The sequence below is a fragment of the Egretta garzetta genome, unplaced genomic scaffold (assembly GCF_000687185.1).
Source record: "Egretta garzetta isolate BGI_Z169 unplaced genomic scaffold, ASM68718v1 scaffold50, whole genome shotgun sequence".
Lineage (NCBI taxonomy): Eukaryota > Metazoa > Chordata > Aves > Pelecaniformes > Ardeidae > Egretta > Egretta garzetta.
In genome coordinates, this window is record NW_009258613.1 from 3,438,988 (window position 1) to 3,456,315 (window position 17,328).

General features: G+C 41.3%; 1 protein-coding gene across 1 annotated transcript in view; it reads right to left on the minus strand.

Annotated features, from left to right (window-relative positions):
• Positions 1-960: 960 nt before the first annotated feature.
• Positions 961-17,328, minus strand: part of OC90 (otoconin 90) — a gene marked incomplete at its 5' end in the record, with an annotated part of 17,922 nt that continues 1,554 nt past the window's right edge. The window contains 10 exons of the mRNA XM_035903435.1: positions 961-1,271; positions 1,760-1,866; positions 2,908-3,082; positions 4,859-4,957; positions 5,311-5,457; positions 7,699-7,749; positions 10,369-10,425; positions 11,247-11,288; positions 12,749-12,877; positions 14,421-14,533. Coding sequence (XP_035759328.1) covers positions 961-1,271; positions 1,760-1,866; positions 2,908-3,082; positions 4,859-4,957; positions 5,311-5,457; positions 7,699-7,749; positions 10,369-10,425; positions 11,247-11,288; positions 12,749-12,877; positions 14,421-14,533 — 1,231 coding nt within the window. The remainder of the gene's footprint in view (positions 1,272-1,759; positions 1,867-2,907; positions 3,083-4,858; positions 4,958-5,310; positions 5,458-7,698; positions 7,750-10,368; positions 10,426-11,246; positions 11,289-12,748; positions 12,878-14,420; positions 14,534-17,328) is intronic.

A 17,328-nucleotide genomic window follows, 5' to 3' on the forward strand; every position in this document is an offset into this window, starting at 1 on the left:
CAACTGAAATCTATTGAGAAAGACGTATATAGGCTATACCTTTGTGCTCACCTTTCGTATCAAACTAACAAGGTCGCTAGTGATTTTGATTCTAGCTGGGATTTTTTTTTGTTCTTTAGCTTTGTTATTAGTAGCCAAGTTCTAGTAATTTTATTTCTTGTATCAATATTTTATGACCAAAGCATAGTCTAAATGAGCACCTTATCAAGTGAAATGATGTGCATATCCTTTTATACTGCTGCTGTCTGATAACTGGTGAATCTTGAGTGGAGAATTCGGAAAAATAAAAGGCAAACAAACTTGGATTCAGTAAAAAGCAAAAAGCCTTATTCCAGCTTTACATTACAGACTTCACTTTTAGATGATCTCAGGAAGTGGAACCTTTAAATTTCTTCCCTTTAACATCTGGAAATCTCTCAAAACTGGAGATAACCATGCACAGCACACAGCTTTGGGGCAAGGAGTGTGTCTTTTACTGTCATGATCTGACTGACCAGCAGGGAAAAAGGAACTCGTTTTCGTGTAATTACCTTCGCTTTTCTGTTGGGTGTTTCCTGCTAAGCTCAGTAAAGGAAGAAAGTCTGCAAAAGGAGTTGGGCTAGTTGCAGATTGGTTTAATTAAAAACCTGAAGTACTTAGCCACCGTCAGCAAGATCCAGTCTGAACCAGCTACACAGGTAACAAAAATCAGTTTTTACAGAGAAATCGAATGTAATTATACAGAACACTGTCAAATAATTATTTAAGGTAATAGCTGACCTAAATAGATGGTCCGTAGTGCTGACTTCACTACAGTGAGGCGTTCTACAGCCTAACGTTTAATACCTAGTCTATGATTATGTCATTTCTGTGCTGGGAAGTGTAAAGCAGCCTGTGGAGTGATAAGGAGGAGTAAGGTACGCAATGGCTGACTGAGAAAGTCCTCTCCGTGCCGTTTCCCAGGCGCGTGGTGGTGGTTGGTTATCTGCCTTCATGTTGCGCGGGTCTGGAGCTTCCAGCGGGATGGTGCGTCTCTCTCTTTGCTCTCCTTAGTACGCTCCGCAGCGGACCTTCCTCCTCACTGCTCTCCTCAGAGCTGGAAATCCCGGTGCCTATTTCTGTGCCGATTGAAGGTCTTTCGTAAGGGTCACTTTGACATAAGACTCTCTCCTCTTGGCACTCTTGCCTGTGTGGAAACTTAAGGCTTTCATTGAAGAAGGCAGAAGCCATGCACTCAGCTGCCGTCTTATCGCAAGCACATAGCAGTTTCTCACACATGCTCCAACCAATACCTTAAAAAGAAGTTTCAGAATTCATATTTCAAAGCAGTTGCAATTAGTCAATGTGTAATTTGCCATGGGTAGATAAGCTTTTGAAATAAGATTTTCAAATCTACCTTGAATTTTCATCTCCAAACTCCCCTTTAATCATCCAAATAGAAGCCTGAAACCAAGGTGTGGGGTAGCTGAAGGTCTAACTGGCTTTAGGTGAATTTGTGAATGTAAAGACAGCACCAACTGACTTCTGTCTCCAGACATAAAATACCCAAATGTAATTTTCTCAGCCTGACCTGGTCACATCATACACAGTGGTGTAATAATCTTTATCTCAACTAGGAGAAAAGCTCTGTTTTATAGAAAGCATTGCTAACATTTTGTAAGTCAAATTTTTATGCCTCCATGCTCAGCTCTAGCAGCTCACAGGCACAGTGGCATTCAGCCTGTAATGCTTTGATACGCTGTCATCAGGACACGGGAAATTTCCTCTAGCCCAAACTTACATTTTGGCTTATGATCAAAACATACGACTTCAGATCTTGAACTTCTTTCTGCATGACATCCAAGTTTCTTCACTTGTTCCATACAACAGTGATGAGAGAAGCAGCACCTAAAATAAACAGTAGATGTAAATGAAAAATACTTACTCTTCCTGCATCACAGAGTACTGGCAATTATCACAGAATGGAATCACAGAATCACAAAATCACATAATGGCAAAGGTTGGAAGGGACCTCGGGAGACCATCCAGTCCAACCCCCCTGCTAAAGCAGGCTCACCCAGAGCAGGTTACACAGGACATCGTCCAGGAGGGCTTTGAATTTTTTGTTTTCATTTTAAGACATATAATTACAATTGTAACTGTGACCTAATCCTCTGTGAGAAGTGTCTTCAAGTGTTCAAATATTGTTGACTGAAAATCTGAAAACTGCATCATGATAGCCAGAGCCTTGACTAGCCTTCACCTGGTCTACTTGCTCATGCATAGAAATACAATACACATTTATTTGTGTGCAAGTGTAGGAAAATTGTGTGTGCTAAGTGCTGTACTTAGACCTGATGTGCCCCCGAGGGCTATGAACTTCCACACAGGAGAGATTTTTAGTTGTAAATGCAACACTCTTAAAGGAGATTTCTTTACTTTGGTTGAACTCTCTGCATTCCTCCAGAATTCCTCCTCTTTGTCTGCCATGCCGTGACAGCACACAGTTGACTGTGGCAGGTCTCTTGGCTACAGCTCAGGCCATACTTCACTCGAGCTGTAGTCTCTTCTGAAGGACAGTGCAGCACAGATGTGTGGTAACTCTTCATAAATCACTTTCCGAACCACCTCTTAGACAAGTTTCGCAGCAACCCTTATCCTTAACTCTTTTGGTATGCTCTTCCTTTTGCTTTACTTACCTCCCATCATTCTCCTTTCTTATTTAGGGTTAGTAAGTCCTCTCCAAAGCATTGATGCAATAATAGAATATCTTAGTGACATTTGAGTATTCATGTTTTATGTATTTAAGTGGCTTTTTTTTTTTTAAATATGGCCTGACTACTGATACATCGCTCTACAAGGCCCAACAAAAGGCATACTGATCTCTGTTGGTCCATAGCTGCCCCAGTAATGCCCACACTTAATGGCAGATCATAGAAGAGCCCACACCTGTCCAGTGCATCAGTAGGATGACCTCTTCCTTCTTGGCCACAGTAGCAACCGTAAGACTCAAATTCCTCCGGGCATCGCTCAGTTAAACAGAACAGCATTTCTCCTAGCTGGGGCAGCTCCCTCTTCACTCTTCCATTTCCTCTCTCTTGCAGAAAGGTTAATCGCTCACATACTATAATGCAAAAAATGTTATATGACACATTATGTTTTCACTGGGTGGGAGCTCTCTTGTGATGATAGAAGTATTTTCTGAGCATCAGAAACTTTTAAAGACAACATTGTACTATTTTTAAATCATTGCTCCAGTCCACGAACTATGGCTATTAGAATACTGCTGAGCAACACAGCAGAAGTGGTGTGGGGGGGAATATTTAAGGGGAAGAGAGATCCCTGTGAAGACGTAAATTACGAGTCAAATTGGGTTGCAATGACAGTACTTTGCAATCCTTTGTAATCCTTCATAGTTAAATTATTCTTCTATTCAAACCTAGCTGAGTATTCAGTAGCTTCTGTCTTGGGTAATTCAGAAAACAGTCCTAACCTCTTGTGCTTGCACAGTGATGGCTGGGCAGTGACTATGCCATGCTGGAGGAAACAATACCTTTTTTTTTCATTTGAAATACCTTCCACCTAGCATTAAAGGTCTACTAGGTCTAAGATGTACATGATTCTTTCATGATATGCTTACCAAAATTGTCCCGTTAAAGCTTGGCTACCATCACAGAGTAATCAGTAATAGTGTTGCTTTCCCAAAGGAAAGATTCTGGTTTTTCACTTCAAAAAGAATTATTTCCTGATATTACAAACCAGGGAAGACCACCTTGATTATCACACTCACACTTATTAACTGCAATTTGATTAGACCTATGATGCCTCTATCCCAAATGCAGGAGCAATCTGTTATAAGGGTTACTGTGCTGCCGAGGTCTTGGCATCTCTGTGTCCCAACCCTAATGCCTCTGTGGCTTCTTCACCCACTCAGGAAGAATTGATACAGTGGGAATTATCCCTAAGATTTGAGATCAGAGTGTGTTCCATGTCAGGAAAAATGATGTCAAGGGGGCCTCTTTTGGGACTTTGCCAGGGGGAGAGAGAGGGTGGGCTCCTGTTCCCTGTGCATCCTCCTTGCTCCCATGTTTAATCCCATCTTCTCTTCTGCAGCTCTTGACTGACTCTCCCTGCTTCTTCCAGGGACAACCCTGGATTACTTCCCCCAACAGAAAATTCTTCTGTGCCTCGCTGGGTCTTTGCTCACTCATGATAATTTATCAGGAACAAACCTCAGGTTCATGCACTGATGCGCACTCTCTAAAAGCTGGTATTTTACAATCATATTTTCCCATTTGACAGAAGGCTGGGTTGGTTCCTCATGTCTGCTCAGTTCCAGCTCTGGGACTGCTTCTCTCCATTGAGAAGCCTAACAACATGGATGGGACAGTCCGTGAGTGTGGATTTACAGCAGTGACAGGTCTGAAGTGTCTTGGGATTTCTGTGAACTCTGGGCAGGGCTTGGAACAGAATCAGAAATGGTGAGAAAAAGGCCAACTCTGTCAAGAGGAGTGACGAGCAGGGGCAGTTCCTTCTATTGCTTCTGCTGCTTGTAAAATAAAGCAACTCAAAGACATGATTAAATTACTGCCTAAAAAAAAAAAGCAAGGGAAAACATTCACTGAACTCATTTTAAATCTTGTACTGTAGAAAAATTTACTTATGACCTAATCATAAATAGTTTTGGAAGTGTTAATGATAGCACATTGGTGGAAGATATTAAACTGTTAGAAGCTTTAGAGATGACTGCATCTCCTGTTCTTATAAATACCAATAAGTATCTGCTTGTCTAACTGGTTTAGAATAACTATAATCTTTATATGTCATATACACCTACCTTTTAATATAGAGGTAGCTGAGTATTTAATCAGAAATAGCTGGAAAAGGACCCTTCATTTACCTTTTTCTGCAGGTTCATTGGGTCCCCTGTCAGACAGTACCAGTTCCAGAGCTATTCCAGAGGAAGCTGTGCTCCGGCCATCCCTTGCAGGGCTTGTCTCTGGAGGCAACATATATATAGATTAGACTTGCAAAGGTAGAATAAACTCTTCATTCAGTAATGTGTCCAAAAGTGCATATTCTGAACCATAATCAGTTGGCAGTCTTCTAACATTTGTTTAATTCATAGTTGGAAGACTTTAGTTAAGCTTTCCTGGTCAGTGTTTGATGGTGAACTGCCCTTTCCAGTGCAATCAGTGTTGTGCACCCTGTATTCTGTGTAATCTATCCAGATTTAGGGAGAAAATAGTGTTATTCTACACATCTATGAGAAATGCTGAATCCTCAGATAGCTGTGGACAGGAATAGGGGAGTACTGTAAATTAGAATGGGTGTAATTCAGTTTTTACTTGCCTTTTGCCTTTGTCCTTGCAGATAGGCCTGCAGGAATCTTCTTGGTGGGGACAGTTTTGACTTGCATTGAGTTGCTATCTCCTGGGAAGGAGGCTGGGGAGGTGGTTATCTCTTCCACTGGGACCACAGCTTCCATAAATCCATCTTCTTCTGAATAAGCAGAAAGAGGAAACCAGAAGAAAAAACGGAGCAATAAACAGCAAGATTTTCATTTTAGATAGCAGGTCAGAGCAATATTCTCAGGCAGGACTCATGTGAACTGATGGTCATAGAGAAAAAAAAAAAATCTAAATGAAGATTAGAAAAGCAAAAAGTACCCACACCGGTCATTTTGTCACATTTCTTACCTTTCAGAAAACAAGATGCTGGTTAAGTAGGACCAGTATAACTACTGGGGTTTGTATTTATTTTTTTTTTTAAATTGTGTGTGCTGCATACTGAGGTAAAGAGCTGGGCTGGTAGCTGAAAATCATATGGGTTACTGATTAGTCAGCCATACTGAGAGAGAGAGTGCAGGTGAGACGTCATTTTCTGAGTAAAACACACCAAAAAAAATTTGTCCATTCACATGAGGGTACTAAAACTGATAGCAGCAATAGGGAAGGTAGAAAATTATTTGACTGATTCAGAGCGGGCACCTGTAAGATTTACTTCATTCTAAACACAAGCAAATATATGGGGAAAATAAGTTGTGGATGAATAGAAATATAATTTTAAGGAGATTCTTAATTCTAAAAAATAAATTGGTATTTATTTTTAGATTATAATTTCTTTTAAAATCTTTTTTATGTAAGGTAACTTATAAATGAAAACACCTTTGCTAAATGGAAATCAGATGCTTTCATTTTTTTTCTAAATACTCATATGAGGAATGTGGCATTTCACAAACAAAATACTTTGAATACACTAGTGAACATGTGTTTCCACATTTTTAAAGCCTTTCCTTTTAAATACCTTGGCTGAACTTATTACCTGGATTAAACTCAAATTCATTAAATTTGTCCCTCTGAAGTTCTGTTTTTAGTATGTATTGAAAATAACCTGTCATGGGATAAAAGAATAGGTAAAAAAAATGAAAGTACTGCTAAGAACACAAAGAAGCCCGTGAAAGGGTGCAGAAAGGGATCAACAGCAAGACGTTAGTTTTAGTAGCTCAGCAAGGTGCACATTTTATGCCAGGTCGTTTGACAGTGATGTGTTAAAATGAAAGCAATTCCTGCTAGATGTAGAAAATAAAACTGAAGTTTGGGAAATTCTGCACTTAGCTAAGAATAGATATTACAAATAATCTTCCAGGAGCCGTGCAGACCTGCAACACACACAGCACATAGATTTTGTGATATATTCGAGTTAACGGAGGGAACATTTCACCAGAGTTTGGTACAGCAGTGCCCTATTTCTGTACTGGGGTGGGAGATATGGCTCCTGTCCAGAGAGTGTGATCAGAGTTAAAAAATTACTACTTTCTACTCTCCATATTCAGAATTCCTTCACATTTTTCTGGTGCATTTCAGTCTGCCTGGATGATCCTTTCTACAAAAAAAGGCTGCTGAAAACTTCCAAGTCCACCAAGGTGCTTCACTTCTAGTGGTGGCTACTGGTGTGGCTGTGCTCAAGGCAATAACAACTGCAAAAGCTGAAGTGGGTTTTAGACTGGGAAAGGATTCCATGAAATTCTGTGTATAAAGGAAGAGACAAAATAAAAATGAACCCTTCTGGCAGCAGATGCTATGAATGCAAATTAAAGGACCAACCACTGTATGGGAAAACCTTATGTGAAGAGATTTTCACAAATGCCTGCATGAGGAGTGCAAATGAGTGGCTGGAGGCAAAGGACAGCAAATGCTTCTCAGCCTGGATTTATCATTTGTGTATCTGCTATCTCACCCTGATCTCGACTTGATTCTCTGGCAGCCCTGTTGTCACCATGCGTAGATTTTTAAATGTGATGCTTTTAGATGAAGTGTAGCTGTGTCAGCCAAAGGAAAAGGAAAGCTGAGAGTCACTGACCTTTCACTGAGGGGTCGGAGGGAGCGGGAGCTGCACTTCTGTGGTCCCTTGTGGTAACTGCACAAAAAGCAGAGGCATCGCGATGGTGACCTACCTGCTCTGTTTCTGCAATGCATTTCTTGAGTGACTTTTACTGAAAACATCAAAAAGCTTAACCAGACATCACTATTCACGTTGTTTTATAAAGCGGGCAATTGGGAGAAATGAAGTGGTTTGCTCAGGGATGTGCAAGGCAGTGGAAGAACTGGGGGTATAATCCAGAAATCCCAAGCTGCAGATGTTTGCCTGTTACACCACAGAGCTTCATAAACCAAAACCTGTTTCCACCTGGAGTCAGGAGTGACTGATTCATCAACAAAAGTATAATCAGACTCTTACCTCCAGCTTTGGAAGTCCCCAGGACCATCTCACTAGGCTCAAAAGAAATCACTGTTGAAGACAGAAAACGTAAACTCAGAAAACCTGTTGCCAGCACAGACTCTTATGAGAAGTCAAGCCGCTGAGAAGAGCTTTTCAGTGAAGCAGGAAGACCCAGGCATTTCATGCATAGAGATTTGCCCATTTTTCTCTGCGGTGCATTGATTATTGTAGACAAAGCAATACTGATAAAATAATCTCATGGCTGCATTCCAATGATGTACATTACACTGACATAGAAGCAAAAGTACTTCAGCTACACTGAGGTAGCAAATTCAATATTAAGTCCATTTGACAGACAAATACACTAAAGAGAATTAGGTCTAAAATCTCCGTGTTGTGCACAGAAGGATGCCACATTCCGTGTGAGCACCTCATGTGCACCTGCATTGAATGTCAAGTGCAGGCAGGCAGCAACAAGCCCAAATACTTCCTAACCTCTAATTCATTTATTTACCTAATAAACTTTTTAAATTTATGATTAGCTACATTTTGATACATTATATAAAAAAAAATCTCTGCATTTTTTCCTCTGTTGTTAGGATGTTGCGATGTGAGGAAGAATATCTTTGCCTTTGAGCAAGTTTCTGAGTAGTACTTAGCTTCAGCTTAATGCAGTTCCCACGGTTGTCAATGGTGAAGATCCTATGGGCTTAAATGGGGAGAGAGCTAGTTAAATGGTAAATAGTTCTCCAAATATTTCCTTTAAAGTCTGACTAGATATGTTATCTGTGATACACTTTCAGCTTTCTAATATTCCTAATACAGGTTTTTATCCCTTGGCAATATTTTGAGCCTTAGGATGAACTATGTCTCTTAAGAGAGAGCACAAGTAATTTCTGGGGAAATAAAAGATGTGCACGTACAGGTGCACTCAGTCCTTCAGGAGTCCTCAGTTTTCTATTACCAAGCCTCCCAGAAGCAGCTTTAAAAGCATTAACCAAGACTGGAGCTGTTGTCAGGCGAGAACAAGAAGTATCTGGTAAAAAACCCGCCTTGATGATACAGGAAAGGCATGAAGGAACTGCCAGCACTTGCCCTGGGCATAAAGCCCTTTCAGCTAGGTGCCCTATGCATGTGGCACTTCTTTAAAAGCAAAAAGACGTGTTAAAGTCTGACACATTGTTTCTTAACAAAAAAGAAGAAAAAAAAATCCATATGCTTCTGCATTATTCCAGATTCTTACTTAGGGCAATGACTTGCTTTGAGAAACACAGAAGAGCACACTGTACACTGAAACCAGATCTTAAGTTCTCAGAAAGTGCAACTTTTTACCTCTCCCCACTCCCAAAAAATAACTCGCGAATTCCTCTGAGTTGAGCAGTGGCTTGGTTGCACCCATCCAGGGCACATTGCTTGTGTGCTTGGCAGATACAGGGTCTCTGTACATGACAGTATGGCTTTCATAGAATCATGGAACCATTTAGGTTGGAAAAGACCTTTAAGATCATCAAATCCAACCATTAACCTAACACTGCCAAGTCCACCACTAAACCATGTTCCTAAGCACCACATCTCCCCATCTTTTAAATACGTCCAGGGATGGGGACTCGACCACTTCCCTGGGAAGCCCGTTCCAATGCTTGACAACCTTTCCATGAAAAAATTTTTCCTAATGTTCAACCTAAACCTGCCCTGGTGCAACTTGAGGCCATTCCTCTTGCCCTATCGCTTGTTACTTGGCAGAAGAGACCAACACCCACCTCACTACAACCTCCTTTCAGGCAGTTGTAGCAAGTGATAAAGTCTCCCCTCAGCCTCCTTTTCTCCAGGCTTTGCTTGTGATGGGCCCACATCACACAAGTGCATCAGCTGAATCATGCAACGGATGATCTAAGACTGGTCTCCTGTATTTCAGTACTGTATGACTTGGCCCTCATTTACTAGGTGTGCCCTCCCAGAGCTATCCAGGGCTTTGGATGACCTCTCCAGGACCTCTTGTGTTGTAGTGCTCACCATGCAAGTAGGAAAAGAATAGTTTTCTTATCCCGCAGCAATAAGATTTTGCAAGCATCCATTCCTGAATAAGATAACTATTGATTATAGCAGAAAAAAATGAGGATTGTCAGAAGAACCACTTGGTCTTTTGGCTTAGGAACTCACCCAAGAGGCACCAGAGTGAGAGGGACTTCAACATGGATCTGTACGTTGCAAGTAAATAAACCACCAAACCGGTGGCTCACTTGCAACAAAGCATGCTCAACTTCTCCTCATGTCACTGCTTGATCTTGTATAATTAAATGTCTTTGTAAAGACAACAAATATGCAATTGGCTGTGGGTCCAGTGGTTGGCACCCACACAGCATGTCTCTGCCAAACAGCTCACCTGCTGCAACTAGTTTTCCCAGGATAAAGAAAAAGGTTTGTTTGGATGAAAACAGGTTTTGTTGTAGAGTGCTCATTCTCAGCCCTTGGGAAACTTACTGTAAACACTGGTTAAGCACATCGCGTGCACAAATTGAAAAATTGCACCTTCTCATTCAGTCTTGAATTAATCACCAAAACTTTATATCTACTTTTCTATCAGTCCTTTTAGAAGGGTAGAAAGAAAGCAAACAGCCTATTCTTATATTTCATTCTTTCAGCTTTTGGGAGCTGGAAACAGTGCTGCTTGCTCTGTAAGTTGCAAACCTTCTTCCATGGAGGCAGTTGCGGCCTGTGTTTTGTCAGTCCCGTGATGAAGGAACTCTGCAAAAATAAAAGCATTCTTACTCCAGAGAGTGAGGCTTAGGATGCTCATTAGACAAGTTCTTGGCATAGCATAATCACAGTCATCAGAATGGAACTTATTTCTAAATGTTATCACTGTTGTGCTTTTTATAGGGTTATTATATGGTGTAAATATAGCAAATATAAACCTAATTATTGATCATTATGGTAACACTATTAAAATCCTGACTTAATATTTATTCACTGCTGATACTAAGTTCTACTATGCAGCATACAATATAATAAAAAAATCCCTCAGTCTCTATCCTAAAGAGTTTCGACTTAAACAAGAGAAATTGGCTAACAATCAGCGTTCTTTAAATTCCTGTTTCAGCAGGTACTTAATTACGTGGCCCATAGTGAAGGTACAAAGATAAGAATGAAACATTTAAACAGAAAACTTAAATGTTTAAACCCAGACACTGGGCTGGGAACCTTGTTGAAGCAGGGCCTTAAATGTGTGTGCAAACAGAAAAGGAAATCTGAAAATATTTTTAAGTTGCTTTGAGTGTGTTCCTGCTTATATTATTTCTAAATGAGATTCAGGGTTCTCTTCTGAATTCTTTCTCAGAAAAAGGATTCCTTTGGCTGAAATATTCCTGTGGATCAGCAAAAAAATGGTGCTTTAGTTTATTAGGCTTTTTTCTCTTCCTTTCCTATTTTGACATCTTGCTAAAACTTGTCTTTGCTTCTCAGAAGGGAATTCATAGCTTCCAAAATACTCATGGGGGGTTTTTTGAGTATAAATTTATCGTGATTTAATATACTCCAGCCAAAGAATTACAGAGATAAGGACATACCCTCCATGTGAAGTGTTGTCATCTCGCTCTTGCTGGTTGTTTCTGAAAAGGAGAAAGCTGTCTCACAGACTAAAGTGTGAGAAGGGGGCTCGTCACTGTTTAATTTGAATAGTACAACAAATCAGGGATTCACTGAATTTATTCCTATTAGGCAAAGGTTTAGGCAAATATGTCTCCATTTCATTCACATTTTTCTCTGTAATAAAGAATCTGACAAAATCTTTTTCCTAGATATTTGTCAAATAGGATTAATTTTCAGTTCAAAGCCTGACCTGGACAGAACAGCTGCACAGAAAGATAATAACATGAGTGCACACTAATTAAAAATGTTTCATTCAAAGGATTTTTTTTTTCCAATAAGAAATACAATGAGAAGCCTAAAATTAGCGGAGGTATTCAGTGAGCTAGAGTTGAATCTATCTTTATCAGCAGTTGTAAAACCAGCATGATTTTCCTGTTAGCACCTAACAATTTCCCCTTTATTTGTAATGTCTTGGAACCACCACACTTTATAGGAGAGCCATCTGATCCCAGTAAATTACTGGATTACTGGCTTACACAAAACAATTTTCTGGCTTTGATGCAAATTTTCCTGTGGGATTTTCTTCTCCCTTGACCTGTTCATGAGGGGATGCACGTGTCCAGAGCATTATATAGATGTGTATACCTGTCCTTAGCACTGGGGTGTGGAAATACGAGCCAAAGGATTAGAAAAACTAGCATTGCTTTTTCATGTCTGTCTCAGTTTGGGAGTTCAAAGGTCCTCCCCCTGCCATGCTCTGATTGCAATCCATATGAATTAAGTTTTTAATCCAGCCCTGTTCCCACAGGACAGGTATTCAGGCTTACGAGGCTGTAATTTCAGCTACATAGCACAGATCAGTGCATGACAATGGAGATAAATATCCCCTTCATCTTTAGGGAGGATTTTTCCATCCAAGATGGAAACCAAGTAACAGAGCAGAAGGGGTCTATTCTTGCCTTTCCACCTAGTTTTTGCAAGATTTAAGGGGAGATCATTCATTCAGGTTGGCAAGAGCCTCACAGGGTTGGCAGGAGGCTCTTGGAGAAAAAAAAAAATAATCTTCATATCTAACAGGAATTTCCCTGTTGCAGTTTTATCTCTTGCCTCTTGTTCTCTCCCTGTGCATCTCCAGGAAGAGTGTGGCTCCACCTTCTCTCCACACCCCGCTAGGTATTGAGGACAGCAAAAAGATCTCCCCTGAGCCACCTCCTCCTCTTTCATCATGTGTTCCAGCCCCCTCACCAGGTCAGTAACCTCTCCTGGATTTGCTCCAGGATGGCAATTAGTCCACCTTCTTCTCTCTTGGTATTCACTTGAGTAGCAGTAAATGGAAAGGACATGTGAAATGAAGAATAAGACAGACTTTCAGATTCAGTGCAGGAAAGCACCCAGCTACTTCTTCATTCTCGTTGGGTCAAATATGATGCCAGCAGAAAAGCAGGCAGGAGGAATCAGTCGATCAGATCCTTATCATTACCTGTAACCAGAGATGGACAGAAGGAGACATCCAGCCCATTCAAGGAAGAGTTAATATGTGCATTCACAAAGCATTCAATGGCATCTTTGTCACAGTTGCAGAGGAACTGTTCACAGGGATCCCCGGACTCTGGAAATAAAATAAAAATCCAAACAAAGTACTATGGAAATACCTTTTCCACCTCCTGCTTTTTCCTCCCTGTAAGGTTTGTGCCTGTATTCATTGGTGCAAACCTATTTACACTGTGATTCTTCACGTTAAACACAGTCAAGTTTCATAGTCCAACACAGTTTGTTTATAAAACACCATCCGATGTAGCCTGGCACGGCTGGCAATAGACTTCTTGCCTGTACCAGTTTGTTCTGTAGGGTAGTGAGGGCTACACAGCAGTGCCTTGCTGCCTCTAGTTTTTACATGGAAAACTTAACCCAGCTGTTACAGAGTTTGGCGTTTCACAGACTTCATTAAAATATTCCTCCTAACCTCAAGAAGCCGTAGTCCACAAGCCAAGCATTTCGGTTAGGATGTGCTTTGCTCCTTATAAAGGATATGAAACAGTTTTCCAGGAAATACTGGTTTCTCACTTTAAAACTTTCTACCTCTCAGTTGAAACATTGACCTTTTGTAGCTGTCACTTTACGTTTTGATGGGGACTATTTTTTTTATTTTTATATTTTTTTAGTTTGCACATTATAAAGAATATGAAACAGTTTCCCAGGAAATACTGGTTTCTCACGTTAAAACTTTCTACCTTCCAGTGTTTCAAAAAAACATTGACCTTTTGTAGCTGTCACACTTACGTTTCACATTTTTGATGGGGACTATTTTTTTATTTTTATATTTTTTTAGTTTGCACAAAATATTTTCTGATCATTAAGTATGGAAAGAACTAAAAAAGCATTATTCATGTTTAAATACACTTGGAACTTTATAGATGGGCTTAAGTGGCAAAAGTGGTTTTAATTTGAAGCAAGAAAAGGAAATTGGATCAGATGTTGTATAAACAAGCTGTAAGGGCATTGGTTTGGGGATTCTGCTCCTCTTTGCTGGTATCCTTAAATCATATTCTAGCATATAGTCTTTTCTGAGAGTCAATGCTTGCTGAAAAACTATATTAAAATTGATTAGGCATTAAAGAGCTCCACTCCACACTTGCCAGGACTGTATTAGTATTGCATGGAGTAGCTCCTGTTACAATGGCATGGTCTCTGCCTTCGTTGGTGATGCTGTTGTATCTCAGGGGATTAAATAACCCTGTGAACAAAGAATTTGATCCCTCAAAGTATATAAAAAAACAGGCCTTGAAACTTCAGAAGGGAACTGTTATTCAGGTCTTTCCCCAGCATCTGCTGCATTTCTCATGTGCAGAGATATTTCAAGCAATGCTCAGTGGCCCTGCAGTCAGGGAAACCTCAGTAAGGGGCTGCCTGTTAGAGGAGCACTGGCAAGTTTCTAGTTGTTGGACTTCAACTTTTCTGCGTAGTTGGGCTTCGATGCCTCTCTGAATTCCTATTTCCATTCAACCCTGAGCAGAACATTTAAGCCCTTAAAAATCCACACATGGAGGTGGTTTCTGCTTAATTTATGCATGACTTTTGGTAGGTAGACCAGAATGAACTTCTCGGTCATGGTGAGGCTCCAGTATTACACTCTTGCAAAAGGTTAATATTACCACAGGTCAGGTTTTCAGTAGAGCAGCTGATGTCTGTAGAAATCTTTGATGGATCCCATGTGCACTCCATCTCCATTGCTTCCTCGTAGCATTTGCGGTGCTGGAAACAGCAGCTTAAAAAATGAAGTAACACAAAGTTCACACAATTTAGGTTCAGTTCAACATCAGACTGCAATGCTTTCATGTCACTCTTACTCAAGAATGCAAAAGGTGCCAAAAGAGAAGAAGAAGTCCTCAGCATGGTCCCTAGGCACAAGAAAGGCTGAGTACTGCTTTTCTGTGAGTCAGTCTGGTGGGATAAGTAGAGCTGGATGCAAAACTCAGTGGTAGGAGCAGGTCTGCATGCTATGGGAGACCACAATTACGTTCCTCTCCTGTGGTACCTGAGTTCTTACGACTCAGCTCTAGAGGTCTTGGCTCCAGCCCTGCCACAATCTTTCTCACTACAGATTTGAAGAACTACACAGAACCTGGCACTCATGGAGTGTTAATGCCTCTGCAACACCTTGTGAATCCCTGTGTCTCACTGAGACTATATAAATACATGCAATGCTATCCTCTGTTTCTTGTACTGTCTCTTCTATGCAACAATCAGAACTAAAATGTACAATTTAGCCATGGGAATGCGTCATGAAATATTTTTCCCATACTGGAGTAAAGCAGCTTTCTCCTACCACCACACAACAGAGTTACAAATTAGTCTAATAGAAACTCCCTGCAGTTCTTGTTTGTTTAGAGCATCACAATTGCATCAACACTTAATGCAACGCTTAATCAGAAAATTAACTTGCCTTCCCTTTGCGAGCAGGGGACTGTAAGGCATGGATCGTCCTCTGGGCATGCTTCTCCTTCCCCAAGGACTATGGAGTTAGACTAGGCTCCTAGTTTAGATATGACTGGTAGCCACCCTGGGAAATGGAATAAGCTTGGGCTTATGGGCACTAACATTTCCCAATGCCTTAAAAACCAGCAGTGAGATGTTCAGCCCTTTTTTATGGAACAGAAAAGGCAGCGACTAAATCTGACGTTTGCAAAACTAGTTCCTAAGAAATAAAGTTAGTGAAAAAATTGCAATGCTGTGGGAACTGTGTCTGAGAAAGACACGTAGCAGCCACCTGTTTGGAGGCTCTCCTGAACCAAGGGCATATCTGTGTCAGTGGCAAAACAATAATCAGTCTCCATTTACTGCAAACTCCAGTGAGGTTGTCATGCTGCTAAGGAAACCTCACCGCAGGACTGCTAAACAATTTGTAAACAGAAAGTGACTCTGCAACGTTTCTCAGGAAAAAAACCTACTGATAGATTGTTCTGCTGTTTCTGTGTTTATGTTGTTCTGCATTAAAATGAAGCTGAGTGAAGCAAAGGCCCAGGTGCTCAGCTCGTCAGGTATCAATCCATTGAACTGAATCAAGCTCTCATTTCAGGATGTCATCACAATTGTACAGAAAACCTTTCCTAAGAAGTCCCATGGCTTTTTTCCAGTAGCAGGGTTAGATCTTCATTTTCCCAGCCATGCCTTCACTCAGGGAATTAATACCTTTTTTCTATTTAGATATGGATGGATCTTGATTCTCTTTGAATTTCTTTTCAGAACTCCTGCTGGCATAAGTGAACAACCATTTGAATGTCCTGGCCTGAGAATATGTTTTTTCTCACTAGCCCAGTCAGGGTCTGGGGCAGTACCCCTCCAGAACACAGATTGGAATTTGGACAGGTTTGTTCCTGGTGCATGGTACTGGGAAAAGCCATCGAGATACATTGTTCTCCTCTGCGCCTGGATGCTCCAGTGTCTTACAACCTCTCCATGTACACAGGTATTCAGGGCAAGGTCCACTTAACCTCCCAAAAGCCACCTGAAGTCATACTTAGCTGTAACCTGATTCTGTTGATGCTTAAATCCCCGCTCAGATGCCAACATTTTCATTATAGTCCACTATAAGCTTACATTGCTGGTGTATTACACAACTCCCAATACCAGCAGTTTGGTAAGATTTTAAACGCACTAAACCGTTCAGATTAATGCTCTTCCACTCACCTTATTAACATGCCCACCAGTTTTTGGCACCAGTTGAAATGTGAAACAGAATTGCCCAGTACAAAGAAATGAATGAGGCTTTGTTCACAAAGCTCTGTTCAGAATTGAGAGACCTCTGGGTAGGATATGTCAAGGTGATGGGTATGGTGCTTACTTATTCTGTTGCATTAGTGGCCACTCTTTACACCCAGTTTAAACCAGCTGTGCCACCAGAGTTGCACTGGTGTAGCTATATGCAGGTGTGGGGGACTTTGCTTTTATCTGTAGGTTGGGAGTATTTTTGGTGGCTGGTCACAAGCGGTGTCCCCCAGGGCTCAGTTCTAGGGCCAGTCTTGTTTAATATCTTTATCAATGACCTGGATGAGGGGATTGAGTGTGCTCTCAGTAAATTTGCAGATGACACCAAACTGGGTGACAGTGTTGATCTGCTTAAGGGGAGGACGGCTCTACAGAGAGACCTGGACAGGCTGGATCGATGGGCCGAGGCCAACTGTATGAGGTTCAACAAGGCCAAGTGCTGGGTCCTGCACTTTGGTCACAACAACCCCAGGCAACACTACAGGCTTGGGGAAGAGTGGCTGGAAAGCTGCCTGGTGGAAAAGGACCTGGGGGTACTGGTTGACAGCTGACTGAATATGAGCCAGCAGTGTGCCCAGGTGGCCAAGAAGGCCAATGGCATCCTGGCCTGTATCAGGAATAGTGTGGCCAGCAGGAGCAGAGAAGTGATTGTGTCCCTGTACTCGGTGCTGGTGAGGCCGCACCTGGAATCCTGTGTTTAGTTTTGGGCCCCTCACTACAAGAAAGACGTTGCATTGCTGGAACATGTCCAGAGGAGAGCCACCAAGCTGGTGAGGGGTCTGGAGCACAAGTCTT